Here is a 25,685-nt window from a genome sequence, read left to right on the forward strand (position 1 = left end):
TCGCCCTTAGATCAACTTCCTGTGTATTTAGATTCAGAAACAACACTATGTCCTGGAAGTTTCTGCGGTGTTTGCAGAATGCAAAGTTTTTAAAAAAGAATTTACAGACTTCTCTGTCTGTCCACAGATGTGCGTCAGTACAATATGTTCCTGACACAATCTCTGCTGCTCACGGTAACTCATTTGCTTACTCAGTAGCAATGAACTTGGAAACAGGGAAAGGGCACCTGCTAAAATATATATCCAAAATAATTATGACATCTTGAAAATATAACAATAAAAGATACCCTTTAAAGATTACTTTAAAAATACTTGATATGACTTCTGTTTATGGCACCAAGGATGATTAAAGGTTAATACCTGCATTGACAGAAAAGTGGATAAATTTGTTGTCAATACACTACATGGATTGAGAGGTTTTGATGCAAAGAAATGCTCACTATTTCACACTCCATTGTTTTACCATTGAAATTTATGGCGAAAGTGACTTGTAGACCCAAATGGTCAGGTGTTCTAATTATTGTTTTTATATCTCACTGTATCATGTGTATTATATAATATTTTGTGAAAAACACATGCCACTATAATAAATAATTTACTTACTTACTTACATGTAGACATTGCACTAGTACATATATATTCTACACTTACAGTGTTTAAATCACTTGACACTTGAAATACTAAGTATCTATTTCAGATTTAAATTTGCTAGCGTGAGAAGCTTTATGGTTTGAATTATCTCCCCTTAGCCTTCGCCACTATTATCTGGTCTACTGGTTTTTTTTTTAGGTCAACGAGAGAATATTTCTGATGTCACAATCTGGAATCCGGGTCCGTTCGCCCTGATTTCGGTTCGCCCTAGTTACTGTTCGTCCTAGTTCTGTTTCGCCCTGATACCTGTTCGCCCTGATTTTTATTTTTTTTTATAGTGTTGTGTTGTGTGTATTTAATTGAATATGTTGAAGTCAGTCTACAATTTCGCCGAATATTAATTTACGAACTATTGAGAACTAAGTTAGTATCTGTATGTAATTACGTTACTAGGAAATCACTATTACACATCCTTTTACTTTACCGTGGCATTTCCACACATGATTTGATCAATAAAAATGAAACATTAGGAGCACTAAAGTTATACATAAGAAAGTGTTCAAAGTTCAAAGTGTTAATTGATCTAAAATTCTTTACTGCAGCGGCTGAACGTTGTTTAGTGGGTTGTCGGACGGCATGTACAGTTTGGCAATAACTTTGTAAAAAAATTGTTTGAGAAAAATGTTATTTTCATTATTAATCCATCAAAGACAATTCATATAACAATCAGTGATATCAAAGATTTCAAATTATCAGCAATCAAAATTCAATCAACAGCAATTAAAAGTAGTTATAAATTAAAGTGTAACGATGCAGCCAAGAATTTTATTTCATTAATATTCTGTATTTAACTTTTAATAGATATACATAAATTTTAATATATATAAATATATATTTCTTTCATTAATGTAACGTATACATTGTACATATCATAAATGAAAATAGGGCGAACGAACCCAGGGCGAACGGATTACCAGGGCGAACAAACTCAGTGCGAACGAACCTAGGGCGAACATGTAATCAGGGCGAACGGTTCCGATACCTTGCTTACCCACAATCTGTCAGCTGTAGGACACATGCTGGAAGGATCTAAATTTGCAATTCATTTAATGTTATTGGTTACTTTTAATTATTTGTTTTGGAAACATTATGTTAATGTCTATTCATCTATTATAATGGTGTATCTTTTAATCCTTTTCCTTCTCTTTTCAGGGGAGACAACTCGTATGAATTTAGTACAAGCTGTAAATAATGCTTTAGATATTGCATTATCTACAGATCCATCAGCAGGTAAGGGAGATAACTCTTCTGTCTTTATTCTTGAATAAAACTCATCTTGATTGCTCAGATCTAAAAATTTGAAAGCAAAGAAAAGTGTAACTATACATGTACTGTATACAATATTATATAAACAAAAAGAACCTTTGGTTAAAAAAAATTAAATGTTAATGCATGTATTAAATAATGACATAAGAAGAAACATCTGCATTCACCACATCATTTATGAATCTGTTAGGAAGGAATGTCCCACTAGTTGTCTAGTAAACAAAACTTTAACATGTTTAACTTCCTGATTTAATACTGAACTAACAAAATGATATTGATATTTATAGATTCTCTTCTGTTAACAAAACAAGGGGAAATTATGCATTGTATAAATATAGATAAAATGTGTGTAATATGGTCAATGGCAATCATGCTGTATCAGCTAACCGTGATGATATTGATATCAATCCAAGTTACAAAGGCTTAATCATACCTTTAATTTTCATGATGTCATTGTTGCAAAAAGCAGAGTTCTTGGAATTATATTGGTGTCTAAGGTTGATATTCAAGAGATAACTGTATTGTTTTCTAAGCTCAGACGGCATCAATTGGGGATTTCATGGTCGCTAATAAAGTTTACTGGCAACACGTTAGCAGAGACAGTAAACAGATATTTGCGACCATCAAATCCCCAATTGATTCCGTCGGAGCTTAAAATACAATATTGTTATCTCCATTCTAATGAAACTGACAGAAAACAACGTTAAAACATGTATTTAAAATATGTCAAATGCCGTCTGCGTTTGCACATGCGTCCCATAGCATCAATTGTCAATTGATGCCATGTAAATAAGTGACGTTATCCAATCAAAATGAACATTACAAACGGTGTTGCATTAGAATTTCTATTGACACATTTTGTTGGAGAAAGATTTTATTCTTCTCAGGGTTCTCAACAAGGTGAGTAGATCATAAGTCCTGGACTCATGAAAATCTGTCCAGACTCATCATTTTAAAATAAGTGAGTCCAAAGAATGGCAAAGATGCTGCATCAATATCTCATTATTTTATATCAAGAGTTTTAAAATATTCTAAATTTTATATCATTTCCTTGCATTTTTTTTTTTTTGGTCATAGAGACTGAAGTAATAAATTATGTAGTACAGTAATAAAATTTCATTTTACTGATGAACTGGTGTTGACCAAAAATGATGAGTCCCTGGACAGATTGTACTTGCCTTCAAAAATTCTTAATGTGAACATTGCTTCTGATATTAATTTGATATTTGATTTAAATCTATTTTTTTCAGTGTTGTTTGGAGAAGATGTAGCATTCGGTGGCGTATTTAGATGTAGTGTAGAATTAAAAGATAGATATGGCAAGTTTATATTTTAGGCGAAAAAAACCATTTACTGTACAAAAATAAGATGAAATTTATTCTACAATCAAGAAATTTACCAATATATTTTTATAATAATAACTATATTAAATTCTAAAATCAATAAATCCTAATTAAAAGTGACCTCAAGAATCCAGAGCATTTTTCAGACATCAACCCAACAACACAAGTAGAAAAAAAACCTTCTAGATGTCAACTATAGTTTTCAAGAAAACAATCTATTAAATATCTAAATTAACATTACAATGCTTTATAATTGGATCATGAGCTCTCTTTTAAAGATCTGGAGCCCAAAGCATTTTTAAGGGACATCTGTCTGTCTGGTTGTCTTCACATTATTTTTACTGCATGTTTTAATAGACCAAGGGGAGATAATCAGAGTTGATTTTAGACAGAAGAGAATAATGCCATGTTTGTTTTCATTATAATTTTTTCTACAGGTCGTGATAGAGTGTTTAACACACCTTTAAGTGAACAAGGTATTGTAGCCTTTGGTATAGGAGTAGCTACAATGGGTTCTACAGCCATTGCAGAGATACAGTTTGCTGATTATATTTTCCCAGCTTTTGATCAGGTATTTAAAAGAAACTTATCTAACTGTAGTTACTGTACATTATGTCTTTTCATTGGATACCAACTTTCTGTGATTTCTTGGGAACAAGAGAACCTGATTTTTTTTTAATTTTTCTATAAGGTTGTATGCACTATGCAGACTTTGACCAAAACCAAGAATCAAAAATTAATAAAGTTTTCCTATTATGTGGCCAGCCTTTTTTATGATTAAAAGAAAACAATCAAATGAAAATATATATTTTTTCATTTTTTATATTTTACTGATAGATAGACTTAGGATAAATAATTAAGATTTTATTTAAATAAGTCCTGGATTTTTTTAACATCATAATTTTGTCAAACTTTCATGGAATGTAATGAAAATAAGGCATGCAGGATCTTCTTCAAGATCAAGAATAAGCTTATGAAGAAAATGTGGATTTTTTTTTTATTTCTTTTGATTTTATTGATAAATGGACCAGATTATTGGCAATCAACATTACAGTTACACATTAACATTGACAGCTGTAATTAAGATACAGAGTTCCACAGAATTTTTTTAATTTTTGAATTGGGTATATTACTTGTTTTATTTCACTTGACTGGGCGGAGTTTAACCGGGTCCCTCATAATAAACCAGTCCATCTATAGTTAGGTGTTTTAGAATAAACTCATCAATGAAGTGTCCAGTCATTGTTTTGTAAATTCCTTTGATGACACTGATAGGTGATTAGAAATCAGTAATAATAATAAGGCAATCATCCATATCACACACTTCTTCAAATAGACTGTCCTTATGCAAATTAAAAGTAATTTCCGCCTGATCAGTTGAAATAACACTGGTAATAACTTCTATCATGTCTATTGATATTTTCAGGAGAGTTTTTTACACAAAGTATAAAAAAAGGTAATTTCCTTTATAAAGTTTATGACAGTATATCTGACAGCTGAATATTTAGAAAGAAAAAAATGAAGTTAAAAGCAAAAAGTTCTTAAAATACTTGTTTTGTTTTATTATATTGAATTGTCTCCCTTTACTTATTTTTTTTTTCATATTATCAGATATCACTAAAGGATGTTTTCTTTTCAAAATGTTCCAAGTTATGAACTTTTTTGTAACTTCTGGCCTTTTCCCTTGATAATGAATTAAAAATTATCAGGAACCTCAGTCTACCTATGAATAGCTAGCTCTCCAGTAAAAAAAAATTGTCATTTTTTTTTTAAGGATTGTTTCTATAAAAATTGTTATGGTGTAATGGCCTGTTTTTTTGGGGGGTAAAATTATTTGTGAAGGGTGTGTTCCTGTCTTCATAAATATTTGCATATATTTTTTCAGATAACAAATGAAGCTGCAAAGTTCCGATATAGGACAGGAAATATATTTGATTGTGGAAAGCTTACGATTAGAGCCCCAACAGGAGCTGTCGGCCATGGGGCATTATATCATTCACAGAGTCCTGAAGCTTTCTTTGCTCATATACCTGGTATAAAAGTAAGTTACTCATCATAGTTATTGTGTAGAGCCCCAACAGGAGCTGTAGCTTTGTATCACTCAGAGTCCAGACGCTTTCTTATCAAATATACCTCATATAAAAGTAAGTTGCTTGTTTATGTATTAATATGTTATGTAGCTGTGAATTCTGTTATATTCTTTTTTCTCTGTAGTTGACCAATATAATTTCCATCTTTTTATGCATTACATCTAGGGGCGAAGAGTGATCAGGGTATCTGCATATATATTTTCGGCTATTTTTTTGTTACAAAATTATGGCACTTAAATCTTTTTAAAAAAAATATGTATGCTGAAAAACTGTTAGTTCTCCTCCTAAAATGTGCATTGTCTATAAGTAAAAATTACAGTCCATTGTTTTTTCTAAATGAAGATCACTAGTTTTATATGTTTAGGTTGTCATGCTACAAAAAGGAAAATAATCTTTTTAAGATATTTCAGTTTGAGTATTGACTCTCTATCAGGTAACCTTTAACCTTTTTCTGTAGGTTGTGATCCCTAGAGGACCCCACCAAGCCAAAGGTTTACTATTATCATGTATTAAAGACCAGAACCCTTGTATATTCTTTGTAACCTTTAACCTTTTTCTGTAGGTCGTGATCCCTAGAGGACCTCACCAAGCCAAAGGTTTACTATTATCATGCATTAGAGACCAGAATCCTTGTATATTCTTTGTAACCTTTAACCTTTTTCTGTAGGTCGTGATCCCTAGAGGACCTCACCAAGCCAAAGGTTTACTATTATCATGCATTAGAGACCAGAATCCTTGTATATTCTTTGAACCTAAGATATTGTACAGATCTGCCATTGAAGAGGTACCATCAGGGGATTATACAATACCTTTAGGACAAGCTGAAGTTCTTTTAGAAGGTGAGCTAATACTGTAGATTTATTTACTATTGTTGCTACCAATTTCTGTAAAATGAAGAAAATTACATTTTCCTTGATAATGTTGATACTTGATTTTTCTCTTATGCCTCAATTAAATGTTATGAAACTTTTACACAATGCTTAATACCAAAATCTCAGATCAAGTACATATTGAATTGCATCACTTTTACCATTCTACAGTTATGTCCCTTTATAACTTTATATGATATGCAGGCAAGAGCATCATCTGTCTCCCAAGGACACATTTCCCATTTATTTTATTTTGCCATATTTTATATGTGGATAGATAACCTTGGTAAAACCTTTCAGAATTTTGGGTCCTCTATATTCTTTAACTGGCCTTTTAAGTTTTTTATTTGAACCTCACTGATGGGTCATTTGTAGGCAGATCATACTTCTGGCGTACAACATTAAAGGCTTGATATCTGAATGGGTTTTTTTTACTAATAAATCGAAATTTTTTCAATTCAATTTTTAATGTCTCAGTTAAAATATCCATACAGTCTATGATGAAAGTTTTTCAGACATCAGTAATCAATAAATATAAAGAAGAAGATGTGGTACTCTGTCAAATCATATTGAAATTAAACAAAACTTGGACAGATGCTTTGTTGTGATCGAAAGACATCTAAATTTTGAAGAAGAAAAATATTTCAGTGTTATACACCCAGGGCTCTTTGACATAAAATGGTCAGTCCATCTTGTATGGCTACACTTTGTACCATAACTCATTTTGCATTTACAAGTTCTGATAAAATTTAATCACCACATTAGAATTGATGAAAGAAAGTCCCATTTCAATTTTGAAGGTTTCAATGTTTTATTCATTCCAGATTTGGGGCTTTATTGATGGAAAATTAGACATTTTCTCACAAGTTATACAATAACTCAAAGTTCCTGTGATAATTTTTTTGGGGAATATTCCCACAGAGCTAGAATAGATGGATGTAAGTTCTCTTTCAATTTTCCTGAATGTCACTTTTATAATTAAAGAGTAATGGGACTTTAATCATGATTATCGCTTTTGTTATTTCTGAATTATTGGACTTATTCATGATTGTCACTTTTGTAATTCCAGAGTTATAAGACTTTATTATTGATTGTCACTTTTGTAATTTCAGAGTTATTAGACTTTAATTATGAGTGTCACTTTTGTAATTCCTTAGTTATGGGACTTTTATTCATGGACAACTGAGAGTTTTTAGCTCACCAAGTGAGCTTTTCTCATCACTTGGCGTCCGTCGTCGTCCGTCGTCTGTCGTCAACTTTTACAAAAACCTTCTCCTCTGAAACTACTAGGCTAAATTTAACCAAAGTTGGCCACAATCATCATTGGGGTATCTAGTTTTAAAAATGTGTCCAGTGACCCATCCAACCAACCAAGATGGCCGCCATGGCTAAAAATAGAACATAGGGTAAAATGTAGATTTTGGCTTATAACTCTGAAACCAAAGCATTTAGAGCAAATCTGACAGGGGTTGAATTTTCAATCATGTTAAAATCATGATGGGTTGCTGCCCACCCAAATGGTATTTTTAAGGAAATTTTGCCGTTTTTGGTTATTATCTTGAATATACTATTATAGATAGAGATAAACTGTAAACAGCAATAATGTTCAGCAAAGTAAGATCTACAAATAAGACAACATGACCAAAATGGTCAGTTGACCCCTTAAAGAGTTATTGCCCTTTATAGACAATTTTTAACAATTTTTCATTAATTTGGTAAATTTTGTAAATTTTTACAAAATAATTTCCTCTGTTACTAATGGGCCAAGTTCATTATAGATAGAGATAATTGTAAGTAGCAAGCACATTCAGTAAAGTAAGAACTTCAAAAACATCACCATCACCAAAACACAATTTTGTCATGAATCCATCTGTGTCCTTTGTTTAATATGCACATAGACCAAGGTGAGCGACACAGGCTCTAAAGAGCCTCTGAGTGAGTAGTTTAGGTGTTGGGAACAATATTAGATTACACTTTTCTAACATGTTCATTTTACAAAATTTATCTGGGAGCTTATGCTCTGATAAATTTTTGACCAATCATTTTGGATTTTATGCAAAAAATAGGTATTTACGCAGTCTAATAGTATGTTGCTAACTTTTGATAGTAATTATTTTTATGCAGTGCAAGGTTTATTTTCTGATTTGTCAACTACAGATTTGTCTTTATCCATTTATGTGGTTAGATTATTTTCTTTTTATGGGAATAGATTAGTTTGTCATATATCATTATGCACTAGCTAAAGTACACTTCAATCAAATAACTACAATCATTACACTGAAATATCTTTTGATTTTGAAAATAAGTGTTTGCTTTTCCAGAGTTATTGGATCTTTAACTGTCTATTAAAGACTATTTTTACATATCATCATTCAGAACCTTATTAAAGTTATTGCCCTAAGGGTGACTATTTTATCTATATTTCTGCATTTCTGTCTATTATTCAAAGAGGGAAAATTATCAGCCAACTATAAGGTGGGTCTCATTGGGGTCTAAGCGTGACACGGGATTGCCGAATTTTGGTAAGCGTGGCACGGGAAAGTCAAATTATTGTGTCATGAAAACAGAAAATGAGGTCAACTATAAGAATTATAAATATGACTGAAATTGTCAGTTAGCTCTTGGTAGTTTCCACTGAATGACAGATTTTTTCTGTAATTTGCTTACAGAAACTAGTCATAATGATCTACTAGGAATTAATTTAAGATGTAAACAAGGCCAGTAAGTAAGTGTGCTAAAAAAAATTAAATTACACTTAGGAATTTTCTTGTTTTTCAATATTCATTAACTAATCTATCATTAAAACAAAGTTCAACAATTATCAGGTACCTGATTTGAATTCTTTATTTTACAAAATGTTTTACAAAATGTTTTATGAATGATTTAATTCAAGGTTTTGTCCTATAAATTATTAAAGTATATATGCTTTATCAAAATAAACAGTAAAAAATGACAGACAAGATTGAGGACACAAGATGCATGCATTTCTATATATATAGCTACAAGTAGTGTAAATCAGAAATTATTGCGTGCCTTCATTATTGCAATTTTTAAATAATTGAAAATAATGCATGATCATAAATTACTGTTATTCAAGGTTGTGATGGTTGTCTATATAAAGATTCTACCACTGCATCGAGTGTGATAAGATATTTATCCACTCCAGACATTTAAATATTTAAAATTTTACTATCAACATGATCAAGAGTTGATATATATCGTATTACACCAAATTTGGTGGTGGAATCTGTTTCTCTAATGATTTTTAAACAATATGCAGAAACATTCAATACTTCTTTTCAAATGATCTGCAAAAAGATGTGTTCTTTCTATGTGACGTCATCAGGCATGGTTGCCTTTTTTCATGCCGTCACAATAGGATATTTAGAGGAAAGCAAGAAAATTGGATGTCATAATAAATTTTGACCAATGAAGAACTGAGATCAAACAATTCACTCGTTGATGTAATATAGATTCCACAACTGCAACAAGTGTATTACGATATTTCTCAACTCGACAGTTAAATTTTAATATTTAAAGTGCGAAACTTGCAGAGCTTTTTATACGACCGCAAAAATCGGAATACTTATAGTTTTTGCACTCTAACTTTAGTAAAAGTGAATAGAAATTTTAACACAAGGTTTATGACCACAAAAGGAAGGCTGGGATTGATTTTGGGAGTTTTGGTCCCAACAGTTTAGGAATTAGTGGCCAAAAAGGGCCCAAATAAGCATTTTCTTGGTTTTCGCACTATAACTTTAGTTTAAGTAAATAGAAATCTATGAAATTTTGACACAAGGTTTATGATCTCAAAAGGAAGGTTGGGGTTGATTTTGGGAGTTTTGGTTCCTACAGTTTAGGAATTAGGGGCCCAAAAAGCATTATTCTTGGTTTTCGCACAATAACTTTAGTATAAGTAAATAGAAATCAATGAAATTTAAACACAAGGTTTATGACCACCAAAGGAAGGTTAGGATTGATTTTGGGAGTTGAGGTCCCAACAGTTAAGGAATTAGGGGCCAAAATAAGCATTATATGCTTGGTTTTCGCACCATAACTTTAGTATAAGTAAATAGAAATCTATGAAATTTAAACACAAGGTTTATGGCCATAAAAGGAAGGTTGGGTTTGATTTTGGGAGTTTTTAGGAATAAGGGGCACAAAGGGTCCAAAATGGAACTTTGTTTGATTTCATCAAAAATTGAATAATTGGGGTTCTTTGATATGCCGAATCTAATTGTGTATGTAGATTCTTAATTTTTGGTCCCGTTTTCAAATTGGTCTACATTAAGGCAAAGGGTCCAAAATTAAACTTAGTTTAATTTTAACAAAAATTGTATCCTTGGGGTTCTTTGATATGGACCATAATTTGGTATTTGGCCTTTGGTTTCTTTTTGTATCCTTTTTTATAAGTTCTAAAACTTTAACTTTTATTCTGTGGGTTGTGTTGGTGTTAGAATAGTATTAATGGAACAATTGAGTTTTTCAAGAAAAAATTAATACATTTTGATTCATCGTTTACGTGACAGGAAACCAATCTTTATTTTCTCTTTTTTGCACAATATATTTCAAAAGACATAAATGAACACCATTACTAGTGTTACTTGCTTCATGTTAATATTTAAAATCTATTTTCAATGTTAAATTAAAGGTTTTTTTAAACGCGACAGGAAACCATAAGAAACGGAAAGCATTTTTTTAGTTTTATTTTATTGCAAAATCTGCTTAAATTAATCTGAACAGTATACTTTTTCTTAAAATCCATCTTAAATGTAACAGTATTATAAAACTCCTAAATATGTGCTTGTTTTGAAAACAATTAGTACAATTTATTCAGAAATTTCCATATTTTCTTCATTGATAAAGGATACCATAATCGTTGTATCTTGATGTTTTAGCCAAAAAAATGTATTTATATTTGGTTTTGAAATTCCAGTTATATACAATTTATTCCAAATCATTGGCAATGTAAAATTCTTTAAATCCAGTAAAGAAAAAAACTTTTAACTTGGAACTAAAATCTTTAAAATAGGCACCATGTGATATTTGTGACCTGTACACCATCTACATGGTTTCCACATTTTAACCTACTTTAGTGGGCTAAAATCAATAAAGTACTTCCTTTCAAGTCATGCATGGTAAAAGTTTACTTCTCCTTTGACAAGTTTATTGCGTTTCTGAAAAGTATTTGCAGAATATGATTAGAACTTAACGACAAAAACAATTTTAATAAAAAAAAGGAAATAACTGGACTTCTGTTTCGTGTGAAATGTAACGCATAACGATAACGTCATTTTCTAACTTAATTATTACGAAGAACAAAACTAGAATGTAAATCATCTCTGATTTACCTGTTTAAACATCTCGCGAGAGTTCATATTTGCATATTGTTATAAAGAATTCTATTACAACAAAGCAGATTACATCATCTAAAATTTGCATTACGAAATCGGAAACCAAAGTAACGCTAGTGTTCTTACACCTGCTAAAGAAATACTTATAGTTCTCGGCATTTTCTTCTGACTATTCATATTGGTCGATGTTCTTTATTATTTGAAAGCAAAAGTTACGAATTTGCCAGTGACGATTATCTATAAACCAGTCAGCGTTATGCACTTTGGAAGCGAAAAGTAACAAAAATACGGTCGTATAATCTTTGAAATTTGTTAATTTCAATTTTTTTTCTAGGGAAGAGTAGCATACACTTGTATATTGATAAAAATAAAGGCATCTTTAGATGTAGTTACAACTTTTCTTACAGTAATACACATTTTTATCACTTTTCTATCGTTATAGGAAACAAGCCCAATAGCAAATTATGGTCCATATGCTAAATCTAAAAATGTACTTAGATTTTTTATTATTGGCCCAGTTTTCAAGTTGGTCCAAATCGGGGTCCAAAATTATCAAAAATTGAATAATTGGGGTTCTTTGATATGCCAAATCTAACTGTGTATGAAGATTCTTAATTTTTGGTTCCGTTTTCAAATTGGTCTACATAATTAAGGTCCAAAGGGTCAAAAATTAAACTAGGTTTGATTTTAACAAAAATTGAATTCTTGGGCTTCTTTGATATGCTGAATCTAAACATATACTTAGATTTTTGATTATAGGCCCAGTTTTCAAGTTGTTTAAATCAGGATCCAAAATTATTATATTAAGTATTGTGCAATAGCAAGAAATTTTCAATTGCACAGTATTCAGCAATAGCAAGAAATCTTCAATTGCACAGTATTGTGCAATAGCAAATATTTTCAATTGCACAGTATTGGGCAATAGCAAGAAATTATATTGGAGTTATCTTTCTTTGTTCAGAATAGTAGTTGAATCAACTTAAATCATTGTTTTATACAATATACAATGTATATTCACTTTTACTACAACTGATAAATTAAAACAATCTTTACCATTCAGTGATAACAAGCACTTTATTTTACATTTTAATATTTTATGATGTATTTAAATGAGTAGTTATTGTTGCAAACTCCATTGGAAATTTGGTAGAATCTTAATTTTTGGTCCCGTTTTCAAATTGGTCTTCATTAAGGTCCATGCAAAGGGTCCAAAATTAAACTTAGTTTGATTTTAACAAAAATTGAATCCTTGGGGTTCTTTGATATGCTGAATTTAAAAATGTACTTAGATTTTTGATTATTGGCCCAGTTTTCAAGTTGGTCCAAATCGGGGTCCAAATTTAACTTTGTTTGATTTCATCAAAAATTGAATAATTGGGGTTCTTTGATATGCAAAATCTAAATGTGTATGTAGATTCTTAATTTTTGGTCCCGTTTTCAAATTGGTCTACATTAAAGTCCAAAGGGTCCAAAATTAAACTAAGTTTGATTTTAACAAAAATTGAATTCTTGGGCTTCTTTGATATGCTGAATCTAAACATATACTTAGATTTTTGATTATGAGCCCAGTTTTCAAGTTGGTTCAAATCAGGATCCAAAATTATTATATTAAGTATTGTGCAATAGCAAGACATTTTCAATTGCACAGTATTCAGCAATAGCAAGAAATCTTCAATTGCACAGTATTGTGCAATAGCAAATATTTTCAATTGCACAGTATTGGGCAATAGCAAGAAATTTCTAATTGCACAATATTGTGCAATAGCAAGAAATTTTCAATTGGAGTTATCTTTCTTTGTCCAGAATAGTAGTTGAATTAACTTAAATCATTGTTTTATACAATATACAATGTATATTCACTTTTACTACAACTGATAAATTAAAACAATCTTTACCATTCAGTGATAACAAGCACTTTATTTTACATTTTAATATTTTATGATGTATTTAAATGAGTAGTTATTGTTGCAAACTCCATTGGAAATTTGGTAGAATCTTAATTTTTGGTCCCGTTTTCAAATTGGTCTTCATTAAGGTCCATGCAAAGGGTCCAAAATTAAACTTAGTTTGATTTTAACAAAAATTGAATCCTTGGGGTTCTTTGATATGCTGAATTTAAAAATGTACTTAGATTTTTGATTATTGGCCCAGTTTTCAAGTTGGTCCAAATCGGGGTCCAAATTTAACTTTGTTTGATTTCATCAAAAATTGAATAATTGGGGTTCTTTGATATGCAAAATCTAAATGTGTATGTAGATTCTTAATTTTTGGTCCCGTTTTCAAATTGGTCTACATTAAAGTCCAAAGGGTCCAAAATTAAACTAAGTTTGATTTTAACAAAAATTGAATTCTTGGGCTTCTTTGATATGCTGAATCTAAACATATACTTAGATTTTTGATTATGAGCCCAGTTTTCAAGTTGGTTCAAATCAGGATCCAAAATTATTATATTAAGTATTGTGCAATAGCAAGACATTTTCAATTGCACAGTATTCAGCAATAGCAAGAAATCTTCAATTGCACAGTATTGTGCAATAGCAAATATTTTCAATTGCACAGTATTGGGCAATAGCAAGAAATTTCTAATTGCACAATATTGTGCAATAGCAAGAAATTTTCAATTGGAGTTATCTTTCTTTGTCCAGAATAGTAGTTGAATTAACTTAAATCATTGTTTTATACAATATACAATGTATATTCACTTTTACTACAACTGATAAATTAAAACAATCTTTACCATTCAGTGATAACAAGCACTTTATTTTACATTTTAATATTTTATGATGTATTTAAATGAGTAGTTATTGTTGCAAACTCCATTGGAAATTTGGTAGAATCTTAATTTTTGGTCCCGTTTTCAAATTGGTCTACATTAAGGTCCATGCAAAGGGTCCAAAATTAAACTTAGTTTGATTTTAACAAAAATTGAATAATTGGGGTTCTTTGATATGCCAAATCTAACTGTATGTTGATTCTTAATTTTTGGTCCTGTTTTCAAATTGGTCTACATTAAAGTCCAAAGGGTCCAAAATTAAACTAAGTTTGATTTTAACAAAAATTGAATTCTTGGGCTTCTTTGATATGCTGAATTTAAACATATACTTGGATTTTTGATTATGGGCCCAGTTTTCAAGTTGGTTCAAATCAGGATCCAAAATTATTATATTAAGTATTGAGTTTTCAAGTTGGTTCAAATCAGGATCCAAAATTATTATATTAAGTATTGTGCAATAGCAAGAAATTTTCAATTGCACAGTATTCAGCAATAGCAAGAAATCTTCAATTGCACAGTATTGTGCAATAGCAAGAAATTTTCAATTGCACAGTATTGTGCAATAGCAAGAAATCTTCAATTGCACAGTATTGTGCAATAGCAAATATTTTCAATTGCACAATATTGCACAATAGCAAGAAATATCTAATTGCACAATATTGTGCAATAGCAAGAAATTTTCAATTGGAGTTATCTTTCTTTGTCCAGAATAGTAGTTGAATCAATTTAAATCATTGTTTTATACAATATACAATGTATATTCACTTTTACTACCAACTGATAAATTAAAACAATCTTTACCATTCAGTGATAAGTGATAACAAGCACTTTATTTTACATTTTAATATTTTATGATGTATTTAAATGAGTTGCAAACTCCATTAGAAATTTGAATTGAGATCAGTTTTGGGAAAAGGGAAAGGGGGAAGTGAAATAAAAATGGGGGGGGGGGGTTAAATTTTCTCATTTCAGATTTCATAAATAAAAAGAAAATTTCTTCAAACATTTTTTTGAGAGGATGAGAGGATTAATATTCAACAGCATAGTGAATTGCTCAAAGGCAAAAAAAATATTTTAAGTTCATTAGACCACATTCATTCTGTGTCAGAAACATATGCAGTTTCAACTATTTAATCACAATCCAAATTTAGAGCTGAATCCAGCTTGAATGTTGTGTCCATACTTGCCCCAACCATTCAGGGTTCAACCTCTGTGGTTGTATAAAGCTGTGCCCTGTGGAGCATCTGGTTAAATAATTAAAATTTAACTGTTGAGAGTAGAGAAATATCGTAATACACAAGTTACAGTGGTGCAATCTGTTTCTCTAATGATTTTTATCCTTCCTTTTCATAGATTTGAGGAAAGTTTTGTAATATTGATGTGAAGTCATCAGGCATGGTCGCCTTTTTTCATGACGTCACAATAAGAAAATTCAGAAGAAAACAAGAAAATTTAACGTCACAATTAAATTTCAACCAATCATTTGCAGAGAACAGATTTTTCACTAGTGAGGAGAAATATTTTTCTCACACCAGTCAGGAAATGTGAAAATACTACAAAAATTAGAGAAATGAAATTAATCAACATGTCAGGAAAGGGATAAATCGTGTAAGAATTAGAGAAATAGATATATATACACATTGAAAAAAGTATTGCAACACCAAATTGAAATTCAAATTAAAAAAACACTCTTTATTTTTTTGTAATATAATTTGTTGAAATAGAACTAGTTAAACATTATTTAAATATCTCCTGAGTTTAATCAATAAATATTGACTCGATAAGTTCTTATCTGCACATGCAGCTACTGTACTCGTAAACAAGAAAACAGATGTTTTTATCCTCATTGTTTTCAACACTTTAAATAACCAAGTTTATAAAGTTATGTGATTGAACTCATAACTGCAGCAAGATGGCAGATAATCAGCATGAGATAAACAGGTATGTCGCTGTGACAATTGCATGTACAGTTGGTCATCACCATTCCACTATAAGTTGTTTTGAGAATAAAAATCAGGCAACAAAAGATGTTAAAGACCTTTCGAGATCAAGAAGACCCCCTATAACATCTGCTAGGGAATATCAAGCATAATAAAGGTTGGTCAGAAGGAAACACATTGCAAACAATACAATCCTAAAAAGAGAGTGATGACCATATAGGAGCCTTTAAACGATTGGCGCATCACTACTGGTTATTCTGTGATAAAACTATTTCGGGGACCTTTGCTTACGAACAGACACACAGTTGCCCATATCCAATATAGTGCAGAGCTGGCCAAAGCTAGAAATTAGCATCGTGGAGGAAGATCCATTGTTCCAATGGAATTCAGTTTATCTTCCTTGGCCCGATTGTAGCCCGACTTTGAACCATATCGAGCATATATGGGACACTATTGGGCGTATAGTGCACGAAAACACACCCCAGTTCAAACACATCATGAAATAAACAATACCCTTCGTCAAGAATGGTTGCTGCTACCTTAGCAACAAATTAGTCAACTTATGGCAGGAATCAGAAAACATTAAGATGGGGTTATTCGTTTGAATGGGGGCTGTGCACAAAGTACTAATTCTTTGGGGTAGAATGATCAACCATGATGTGAACAATCATCTTAAGATTAATTTTGAAAAGGCTGACATTGTAAAGTTCGACTACAGTTAAAGTTGTAAAATGCGTTTTTTGTACAAAAAAACACTTCATTTTGATATAAAAATTTTGGTTAGATAAAACATTTTTTTTTCATACATTTTTTGTTCGTTTTAATGTCAATGTTATCATTAACTACGTTTCAATATTATTTTACAAATATTTTATCATATTCCATATAAAATAAGAGGCTGATTTTTCAAGTTTTAAAAAATTAAGGTGTTGCAATACTTTTTTCCATGTGTATATATATGTATGGCTTGCTAAAGCTTAATAAAGAAAAAAATATTGAAAATGAGATATAAAAAAATGTCCAACTATAAACTGTATCTAATAAATGATTGAATCACAGCAGTAGCAATGCTTGATTGATTCATTTTCCCCCTCTATTTGTACTATTGAGTGATTTGTAGCTCTTGTAGGTCAAAACAAAAAAAATACAATTAAAAGAAATGCCAAGCACTTTTGTTAAGTGAATTTGTCAAAATCATTGCATCAATTATTCATCGAATAGTCTGTTATGATAACATACATATTAAATGAATGATCATTGCTAATTTCATTTTCCTTTTAGGTTAGATAATTTGCATAAACGATTAACTTTTTTTGTACAGAAAGTTCAAGCTAGAAATGTAGGACAAAGTTCTGTCAGTGTAAAAATGAATGATCTTTGGTATTTTATTTACGTTCTTTTTATGGACAATAATTTTCATACAAGGTCAAGGATTTATATAATCTAGTAAATAAAGTAAAATACATCGTAATTTTTTTTAACTTCCATTGGTTAATGTCTTTTTAGAAATTAATGATCTTTTTCTTCTTTCTATTTTAAGAAAATATTTGTTGCCACGTAGTACGATACTTAATTGCAGGACTTTACATACATTAATGATCTTTGTTTTTTAATGTTTTTTTTTTAATTTTGGAAAATTATTTTGCATATGATAGGTCAAGGAATACTCTAGTTCTTTGAAGTTCTTGAATCTTTGATCAATGTCAATGTCATTGTACTTTACTGGTGACTCATTATTTTTAGTCATATGAAGGTCAGGATGTGGTTTACAGAATAGAGAATAATGTGCAAAAAGTGCTGAAAAAAAGTATCCAAAAATAAAGTAGTTCAAAATACAGTATTTAGAATGATGGATAGAACTTTATTTAAAATTACAAATATAGAAGTAAAGTAAAAATAAAACGATATTAATATGTACAATTAAGAAGTTTTTTTTGTTTTTAAATTAAAAAATCAAAAACCGTCTATAGGTGTGTTAAATATGTACCCCCTCTACCAACTACTTTAAGGGGGACCCACTCCCATTTCAGATAATAATGTTATTTCTTTAGGGTTCTACTTATGAAATGTAAAGGAAACATTGTTGAGATAAAAAAAAAATTGGCTGGAATAATGAATTTTTAGGGTAAAGTGATTACATGTATCTGACTTTTTGGTTTTGAAAATATAAAATTAATTATTTTATTGGGTAACTGTTGGGAAAAAAAGGATAAATGGTGAAAAATTTATGAAAAAAATAGGAAGACTTAAACTAAACAGTTTTATATTATCTTGAAGGCAAAGGTGTTAATATTGTTTTTCATCATACATTTATTTTAACAGTTGCCAGAATGTCCTTGACCTCATAATTTAAGATTTTGAACATTTAACCAAATTTTGTGGCAATTGACAACAATATATTTTACACTGCGACACCAGAAGTTTATTGAAGCCTCTTTGATGTTTAATTCAGTTTTTTACAATCTCATATGATGTTCTTCAAACACCCATGGTAAGTTATGAATATAATGATGTGAAAAAACATCATGATTTGTTTGGGTTGTTCCAATCTTACTCCTAAGTGGTATGCTTTTCAAAAATAAGTTGCCATAGGTCAGACTATGTAAATGAAGTCATTGATTCATTACGTAAGAATAGAACGTTCTATTGGAAAATGCAAAAATTTGAAACTGAAAATCGTCAAAACATAAAAACTAACTAGGAACAAACAAAAACTGAAACTGAAAGGCGCCGAAACATGATTTTCTTCAATAAAAGTAAGATAATCATGCAACTTCATCCAAACCGTCATATTCTTTGTTAATGTTAATAATTGAAGCATGTTTTCTTTTTCTTTAACGTCAAGTTTGTGAACAGCAAATATTTCCTTCATCTAGAGCTCTAATCCAAAAGAATAGCTGTCCTTGTCCTATTAGAAAAAAAAATGATTAACTGGGGTTGAATTTGTATTGATTTTACCACAAGTTTGGCCTATTATGCTGATATTAGGCTCAAGGTAATAAATATTTGCATAAAGGGCCAAACTGTGGTAAAAAAGATATAATTTCAAGCCCCCATGAATTATTTGTTAAATATAATCTGTTACAGATGCTACATGTATCATGAGAAGCTGACCATGCATGACATCACAGACATAATAACAATATTTATTTTCAAGTAAAGATTTTTTTCCATCATCTTTCGTTATTGGTTTCTCATTTCTATTTATAGGCGATGATGTGACATTAATTGGTTATGGAACTCAGGTACATGTATTACGAGAGGTAGCTAATATGGCGGAGGAAAAATTTAATGTCTCATGTGAAGTGATAGATTTGAGGACAATATTACCTTGGGATGAAGAAACTGTGATAAATGTAAGTAGATTTGAGGACAATATTACCGTGGGATGAGGACACTGTGATAAATGTAAGTAGATTTGAGGACAATATTACCGTGGGATGAGGACACTGTGATAAATGTAAGTAGATTTGAGGACAATATTACCGTGGGATGAGGACACTGTGATAAATGTAAGTAGATTTGAGGACAATATTACCGTGGGATGAGGACACTGTGATAAATGTAAGATTATTATGCTCTAGGTTTCCAATTTAGCCAATCCAGAGCAGTTCCACTTCACTTTCTTTACTTTTTTAGTTTACTGTAAATTAAGAAATTATTGCATGCATTTATAAGTGCAATTTTTTTTTAAATTTACAAAAAACATGTTTGATTTTTTAGCTCACCTGGCCCGAAGGGCCAAGTGAGCTTTTCCCATTACTTTCTTAAACTATCCTGGATTTCTACCAAACTTGGACAGAAGCTTGTTTATGATCATAAGTTTGGTAGAAATCCAGGATAGTTTTAGAAAGTTATTAAAATTTCAAAAATCTTAACCACAGAGTGAATATTTGTGGACGCTGCAGATGACGACGGAATATAGGATCGCTATGTCTTGCTTTTTCAAATAAAGTCGAAGGCTCGACAAAAATGATGATAAAACAATGTCATTGTATATATAATTGAATACTGGTAAAACTTTCTATGACCTTTGATCTCATGCTCTTCTGTTATTGCTAATTTTCAAAATCATGAGAAACCATACATTTGTCAAAATGATGAATATTTGTTAAAATTTTGTACCTGTTTATACATGTTATATGTATTTTACTTACAAATATTGACTTAGTTTTTCTTCCAGCTAGCATTAGTTAAAGTTTTTATGCCCCACCTACGATAGTAGAGGGACATTATGTTTTCTGGTCTGTGCGTTCGTCCGTCCGTCTGTTCGTTCGTTCGTCCGTCTGTCCCGCTTCAGGTTAAAGTTTTTGGTCAAGGTAGTTTTTGATGAAGTTGAAGTCCAATCGACTTCAAACTTAGTATACATGTTCCCTATGATATGATCTTTTTAATTTTAATGCCAAATTAGAGGGTTTACCCCAATTTCACGGTCCACTGAACATAGAAAATGAAAGTGCGAGTGGGGCATTTGTGTACTGGGGACACATTCTTGTTAAATCATTTATTAGATTCATAAACTATCCTGGATATTTACCAAACTTGGATAGAAGCTTCTTACAATCAAAAGAGAGGAATAATTTTATTAATTTTTTTCTTCATTTTTGTTGCGATTAACAGCAAGTAGGCGAGACCCTGGGTTCCGCAGAACCCTTACAAATTTTAGGTGGTACAAATCAACATAAAGTGCACTCTACTAAAAAATCAAGGTCTAGAGTTCTGTTTTTAATTAAGAAACTGTCAAATATCATTTTAAAATTTTAAAAATGAAATAATTATGGCATAGCAATACAGACTAGTCTTAACTTCTATGTATGCATTATAAAAGGAAAATGACACTATTTGATTTGGTTGATCAGAAGTCAAAACCGTCACTGCTGATAAAACATGAAAAATGTGTGTTTCTTTTTTATTTTACCTGTATGCTCGTGGAGTGGAAAGTCCTCCAATTAGAACTCTATGACATATTCTTTGAAACATTTGTGTTAATTTTTTTTTCAGTCTGTAAAGAAAACGGGTAGATGTATAATTTCCCATGAGGCACCAATCACTATGGGAGTGGCAGCAGAAATAGCAGCAACAATACAGGTATGCTTTACCATATCTTTGTTTTTCTGTAAAGGGAAACACATCAGACCTTCATTGTCATTTTTTAACAGCCTTTTGGGCAATCAGCAATAAAATCGACTTATGTCAGACTTCTTAATTCACTTGCCCTTATCCCTTGTGCAAAATCTGAAATAGTTAATGCAATCTTTATCTATTAACACAACCCTTAGTTAGATATATCGGAAGATGTGGTATGAGTGCCAATAAGACAACTCTCAATCCAAGTCGCAATTTGTAAAAGTTAAACAATATAGGTCAAAGTACAGTCTTCAACACACAACACATGTGTTAAAGGAATTCTTATAATTTCAAACCAACCATTGTACAGTGTAACCTGTGTTATCCAACACACTTGGGATCCCGAAAAAATGTCAGATTAAGCAGGGTGTCGGAATACTCAGGTTTTTTCTGAAAGGATAGGCCTGTTTTGGGACAATAAAAATGTATCTGTTAAAGCAGAATGTTGGAATATGCAGGTGTCGGATTAGGCAGGTTACACTGTACTTATATTGATCAATAATTACATTATGGTAAACCCTTTAAATAGCAAAAACAATTACAAATGTAGGTTAATACGGAGATTAAAAAATAATTATGATATTTTTTCTTGTCTGACTTCCTCTTTCACTTGGACAATCATACAAACAGTAATGTTGAGCTCTGCAAATCAAGGGAGACAATGATCATCTTTACCCAAAGTGCTACTAAGCGCTTTGATTTTATTTTTTTTAATAGTTAAGGGAGCTACCATTTGATTTTTATGGGGGGGCTAGGATGAAAAATTTTGTCCAGCTTTTTTTTTTAGTTGTAATCTCTGTCCTGCCTTTTTATTTTTTACTCTATTCGGTCCTGCCTTTTTTTTTTACTAGTTTATCCTGACTTTTTTTACACAAATTGTCATCCTGCCTTTTTTTTTTACCAAGTTGCTCATCCTGCCTTTTTTTTTACTAAAAACTCCTGTCCTGCCTATTTTTTTCAAATTTCATCCTAGCCCCCTCATAAAAATCAAATGGTAGCTCCCTAAGGAATTTTTACCATATAAATGTATTAAAGTCATTTAATCATGTTAATCATGATATTAGAATTATAGAAAATAAGGATGTTTTAAAATATTTATTTTTTATTTTTCAGGATGAATGTTTTTTGAATTTAGAAGCACCTGTAATGAGAATATGTGGTTATGACACTCCGTTCCCTCATGCATTTGAAGCTTTTTATTTACCTGACAAATGGCGGTGTTTAGAGGCAGTTAAAAAAATTGTTAATTATGGATAATGTAACTTATAGATGCTGTGATACTGAATCTCAAAATAGATATTTGTTTCTCTTGTGTACTGTGGATTCATTATTTTTCGTGGAATTCCAATTCCAGTGGATTTCGTCGGTAAATGTGAATCATGGATTTCAATGGTGAACAAAATACATTTTTTTGAAGGCTTACATGGAAGGTTACAAAATACCGTTTTCCTCAATTCACAAAAATTGGTTACCACAAAAATAAATAGAACCCCAGTATAAGAAAGTTGTGTATGCATGGTTCCAACATGGGAGACTGATCTACATTTGCTATAGACTTGAACGAAGGAATCTTTGATGTGCCATTTATGGATGAAATTTTATCAATGTCACTAGAACTTTGACAGAGTCGTTTAATTAAGTGCAAGATTGGCATGTTTCAATGCCACATGGAAGTGAACTTTAAAGTCTTTTATGTTGATGAAGAAAATTATTTCCTTTAATTAAATACCCTTCAGTTAACTTAATGCACCTTCATAATTATGATAATTGTGTTCACTTATTATGAATTTAACTGGCAAAAGTTTAAGATGTTTGTTACTATATATCAGATATCAGGAATCCTCTGGTTTTATCCACATTGTGCCAATAAAGTTTGTACCTCTTGTATGATGCTTTAATGAAAGTTAATTGCCAATCTGCATAAGAATCAGATAGTAGTCAAAACATGACAAAAACCTGCTCAGATCAAATTGTAAAATGGTGTATGACTATATAACATTTGTTTTCCTTTTCTCTATTAGGGAGCTACCATTTGATTTTTATGGGGGGCTAGGATGAAATTTGAAAAAAATAGGCAGGACAGGAGTTTTGAGTAAAAAAAAGGCAGGATGAGACACTTGCAAAAAAAAAAGTCAGGACGACAATTTATATAAAAAAAAAGTCAGGATAAACTAAAAAAAAAAAAAGGCAGGACCGAACAGAGTGAAAAATGAAAAGGCAGGACAGAGATTACAGCAACAAAAAAAATGCAGGACAAAATTTTTCATCCTAGCCCCCCCATAAAAATCAAATGGTAGCTTCCTTGGGTATTTCAAGACACAATTTGTTGAAATGCACTAGACATTAACAATTAAGAAATTAACGATGATGGGTAACTTATTTTGAAATTCTTCTTAAATGCTTGATTCCTACAGAGACTGGCACTGTATAAGAATTCTTTTTTTTTTATCAAATTTATACATTTTATATTGATTAAGAATTTGTGCAAGGGCATTACATTAAAGCATTATTATTTCATTTTACTACTAGATCTTTTTAAAATACTCATATATTTTCAATTAAATTTAGATTAATCCCTTTAATTTGATTTTTTTATCACACCAGGGCCTGAGGCAATTCCATCTTTTTATGGAGCTTGATTTGGTGTTAATCCAGCCTTTTTCCTGCTTCCAATAAAAAAGGAAGTGGGGTGTACACCCACTATGCTCCCTGGATCTGCCACTGGTCCAAAATGATCCACAAGTTCAAATGTTCAACAATTTGCAAATTTTAAAAAAGGATTGAATGCTGAATTTTTTGTCAAACTACTAATTTTTCTGACAAAACTGTTGGTTCAAAATTTTTGAAATTTTTATATTTCTGTTAAGGTGGTACCTAACACTACAGGGAGATAACTCTGTAAAGTCAGCTAAACGTTTTAATTACGTTGTGTTGTAAAAGGATTATTAAGCTTCTCAATGATCAAAATTGGTGTTTGTCAATTTGCTATATAACCAGTGTAATTTTTCTGACAAAACTGTTGGTTCAAAATTTTTAAAATTTTTATATTTCTGTTAATGGTTCAAAGTAAATACTTCATCAAAATTTTATGAAAATTAAACAAGCCAAATTTATTTTAGTGAAAGCGTTGGGTACCACCTTAATCGTTAATCTCCAAAATAAAATTCCCAGTAATTAAAGAATCTGATAAATATTAATATTTATCTTACTAGCTTGAGATGGCCATACATTTAAATTCCATAGACTGTCAAAGGTCTTTGATATATATATAATGTTGTTTTATATGCATTTAAGACCATGACGGTTTTTTTAGTTATTTAGTTAAAAAATATTGCTTATTTATGAATAGGGTGATTTTTAAGCTGATTGATGAATGTTCCATAAGTGAATGAAGTTGAAAATGTCAAGATATGAAAAAAATATAATTGTGTGTATTTTTAATAAACCAATAAACAAGAAAAAAGTGTGTATTATTTTTGTGTTGTACATTGAAGTAGTTCACAACCACATTTACATTTGTAATATTAATTTCTCTCTTATTATGTGTAATAGGATAACTATATTTGATATGTGCGTACCTTGCAAGGTCCTCATGGCCGTCAGGCAGTTTTCACTTGACCTCGACCTCATTTCATGGATCAGTGATCAAGGTTAAGTTTTGGTGGTCAAATCCATACCTTGGATACTATAAGCAATAGGTCTACAAGGTGTACATATCCAACTGGCAGGTGTCATCTGCCTCATTTTCAGTGGTGAAAGTTTTTGAGTTTTGGTCTTTTTTTCTTATACTATATGCAATACATGTAAGTCAACCATATTTGGTGTATGAAAATATTTAATGATGTACATGTCAGTCTAACAGATTTTATTTGACCTCAACCCCATTTTCTTGGTTCATTGATAAGTGTTAAGTTTATGTGTTTTGGTTGTGTTTTTCTTAAACTTTAAGCAATAGGTCAACTATATTTGTCGTATATAAAAGGATTGTAAGCTGTACATGTCTGCTTGGCATGGTTCATCTGACCTTAACCTCATGTTTAGTTTTCTTGGTGAAGTCTGTTTTTTAGAAATTATAAGCCATTGGTCAACTATATTTAGCGTATTGAATGATTGTAAGGTGTGCATGTATTTCTCGTTTGGTTTATATGACCTTGACCTCATTTTCTTGGATCATGTTTAGTTTATGTGATAGTTGTAGTAAAAGCTTTTTAATAAGAACTATCAACATAATATCAATGGTATGTAAAGAAGGCGAGACATTTCAGTGTGCAC

General features: G+C 30.9%; 1 protein-coding gene across 1 annotated transcript; it reads left to right on the plus strand.

The window, feature by feature from the left end:
* The first annotated feature begins 2 nt into the window (after positions 1-2).
* On the plus strand, positions 3-24,875 carry LOC143049835 (2-oxoisovalerate dehydrogenase subunit beta, mitochondrial-like). Its single transcript, XM_076223580.1, has 9 exons — positions 3-174; positions 1,804-1,881; positions 3,168-3,236; positions 3,698-3,831; positions 5,146-5,301; positions 6,018-6,189; positions 19,497-19,642; positions 21,288-21,374; positions 22,527-24,875. Exons 1-9 carry the CDS (start codon positions 48-50, stop codon positions 22,668-22,670), a joined length of 1,113 nt encoding a protein of 370 aa, XP_076079695.1. The 5' UTR covers positions 3-47; the 3' UTR covers positions 22,671-24,875.
* The last annotated feature ends 810 nt before the right edge of the window (positions 24,876-25,685 follow it).

The sequence above is a fragment of the Mytilus galloprovincialis genome, chromosome 10 (assembly GCF_965363235.1).
Source record: "Mytilus galloprovincialis chromosome 10, xbMytGall1.hap1.1, whole genome shotgun sequence".
Taxonomy (NCBI): Eukaryota; Metazoa; Mollusca; class Bivalvia; order Mytilida; family Mytilidae; genus Mytilus; species Mytilus galloprovincialis.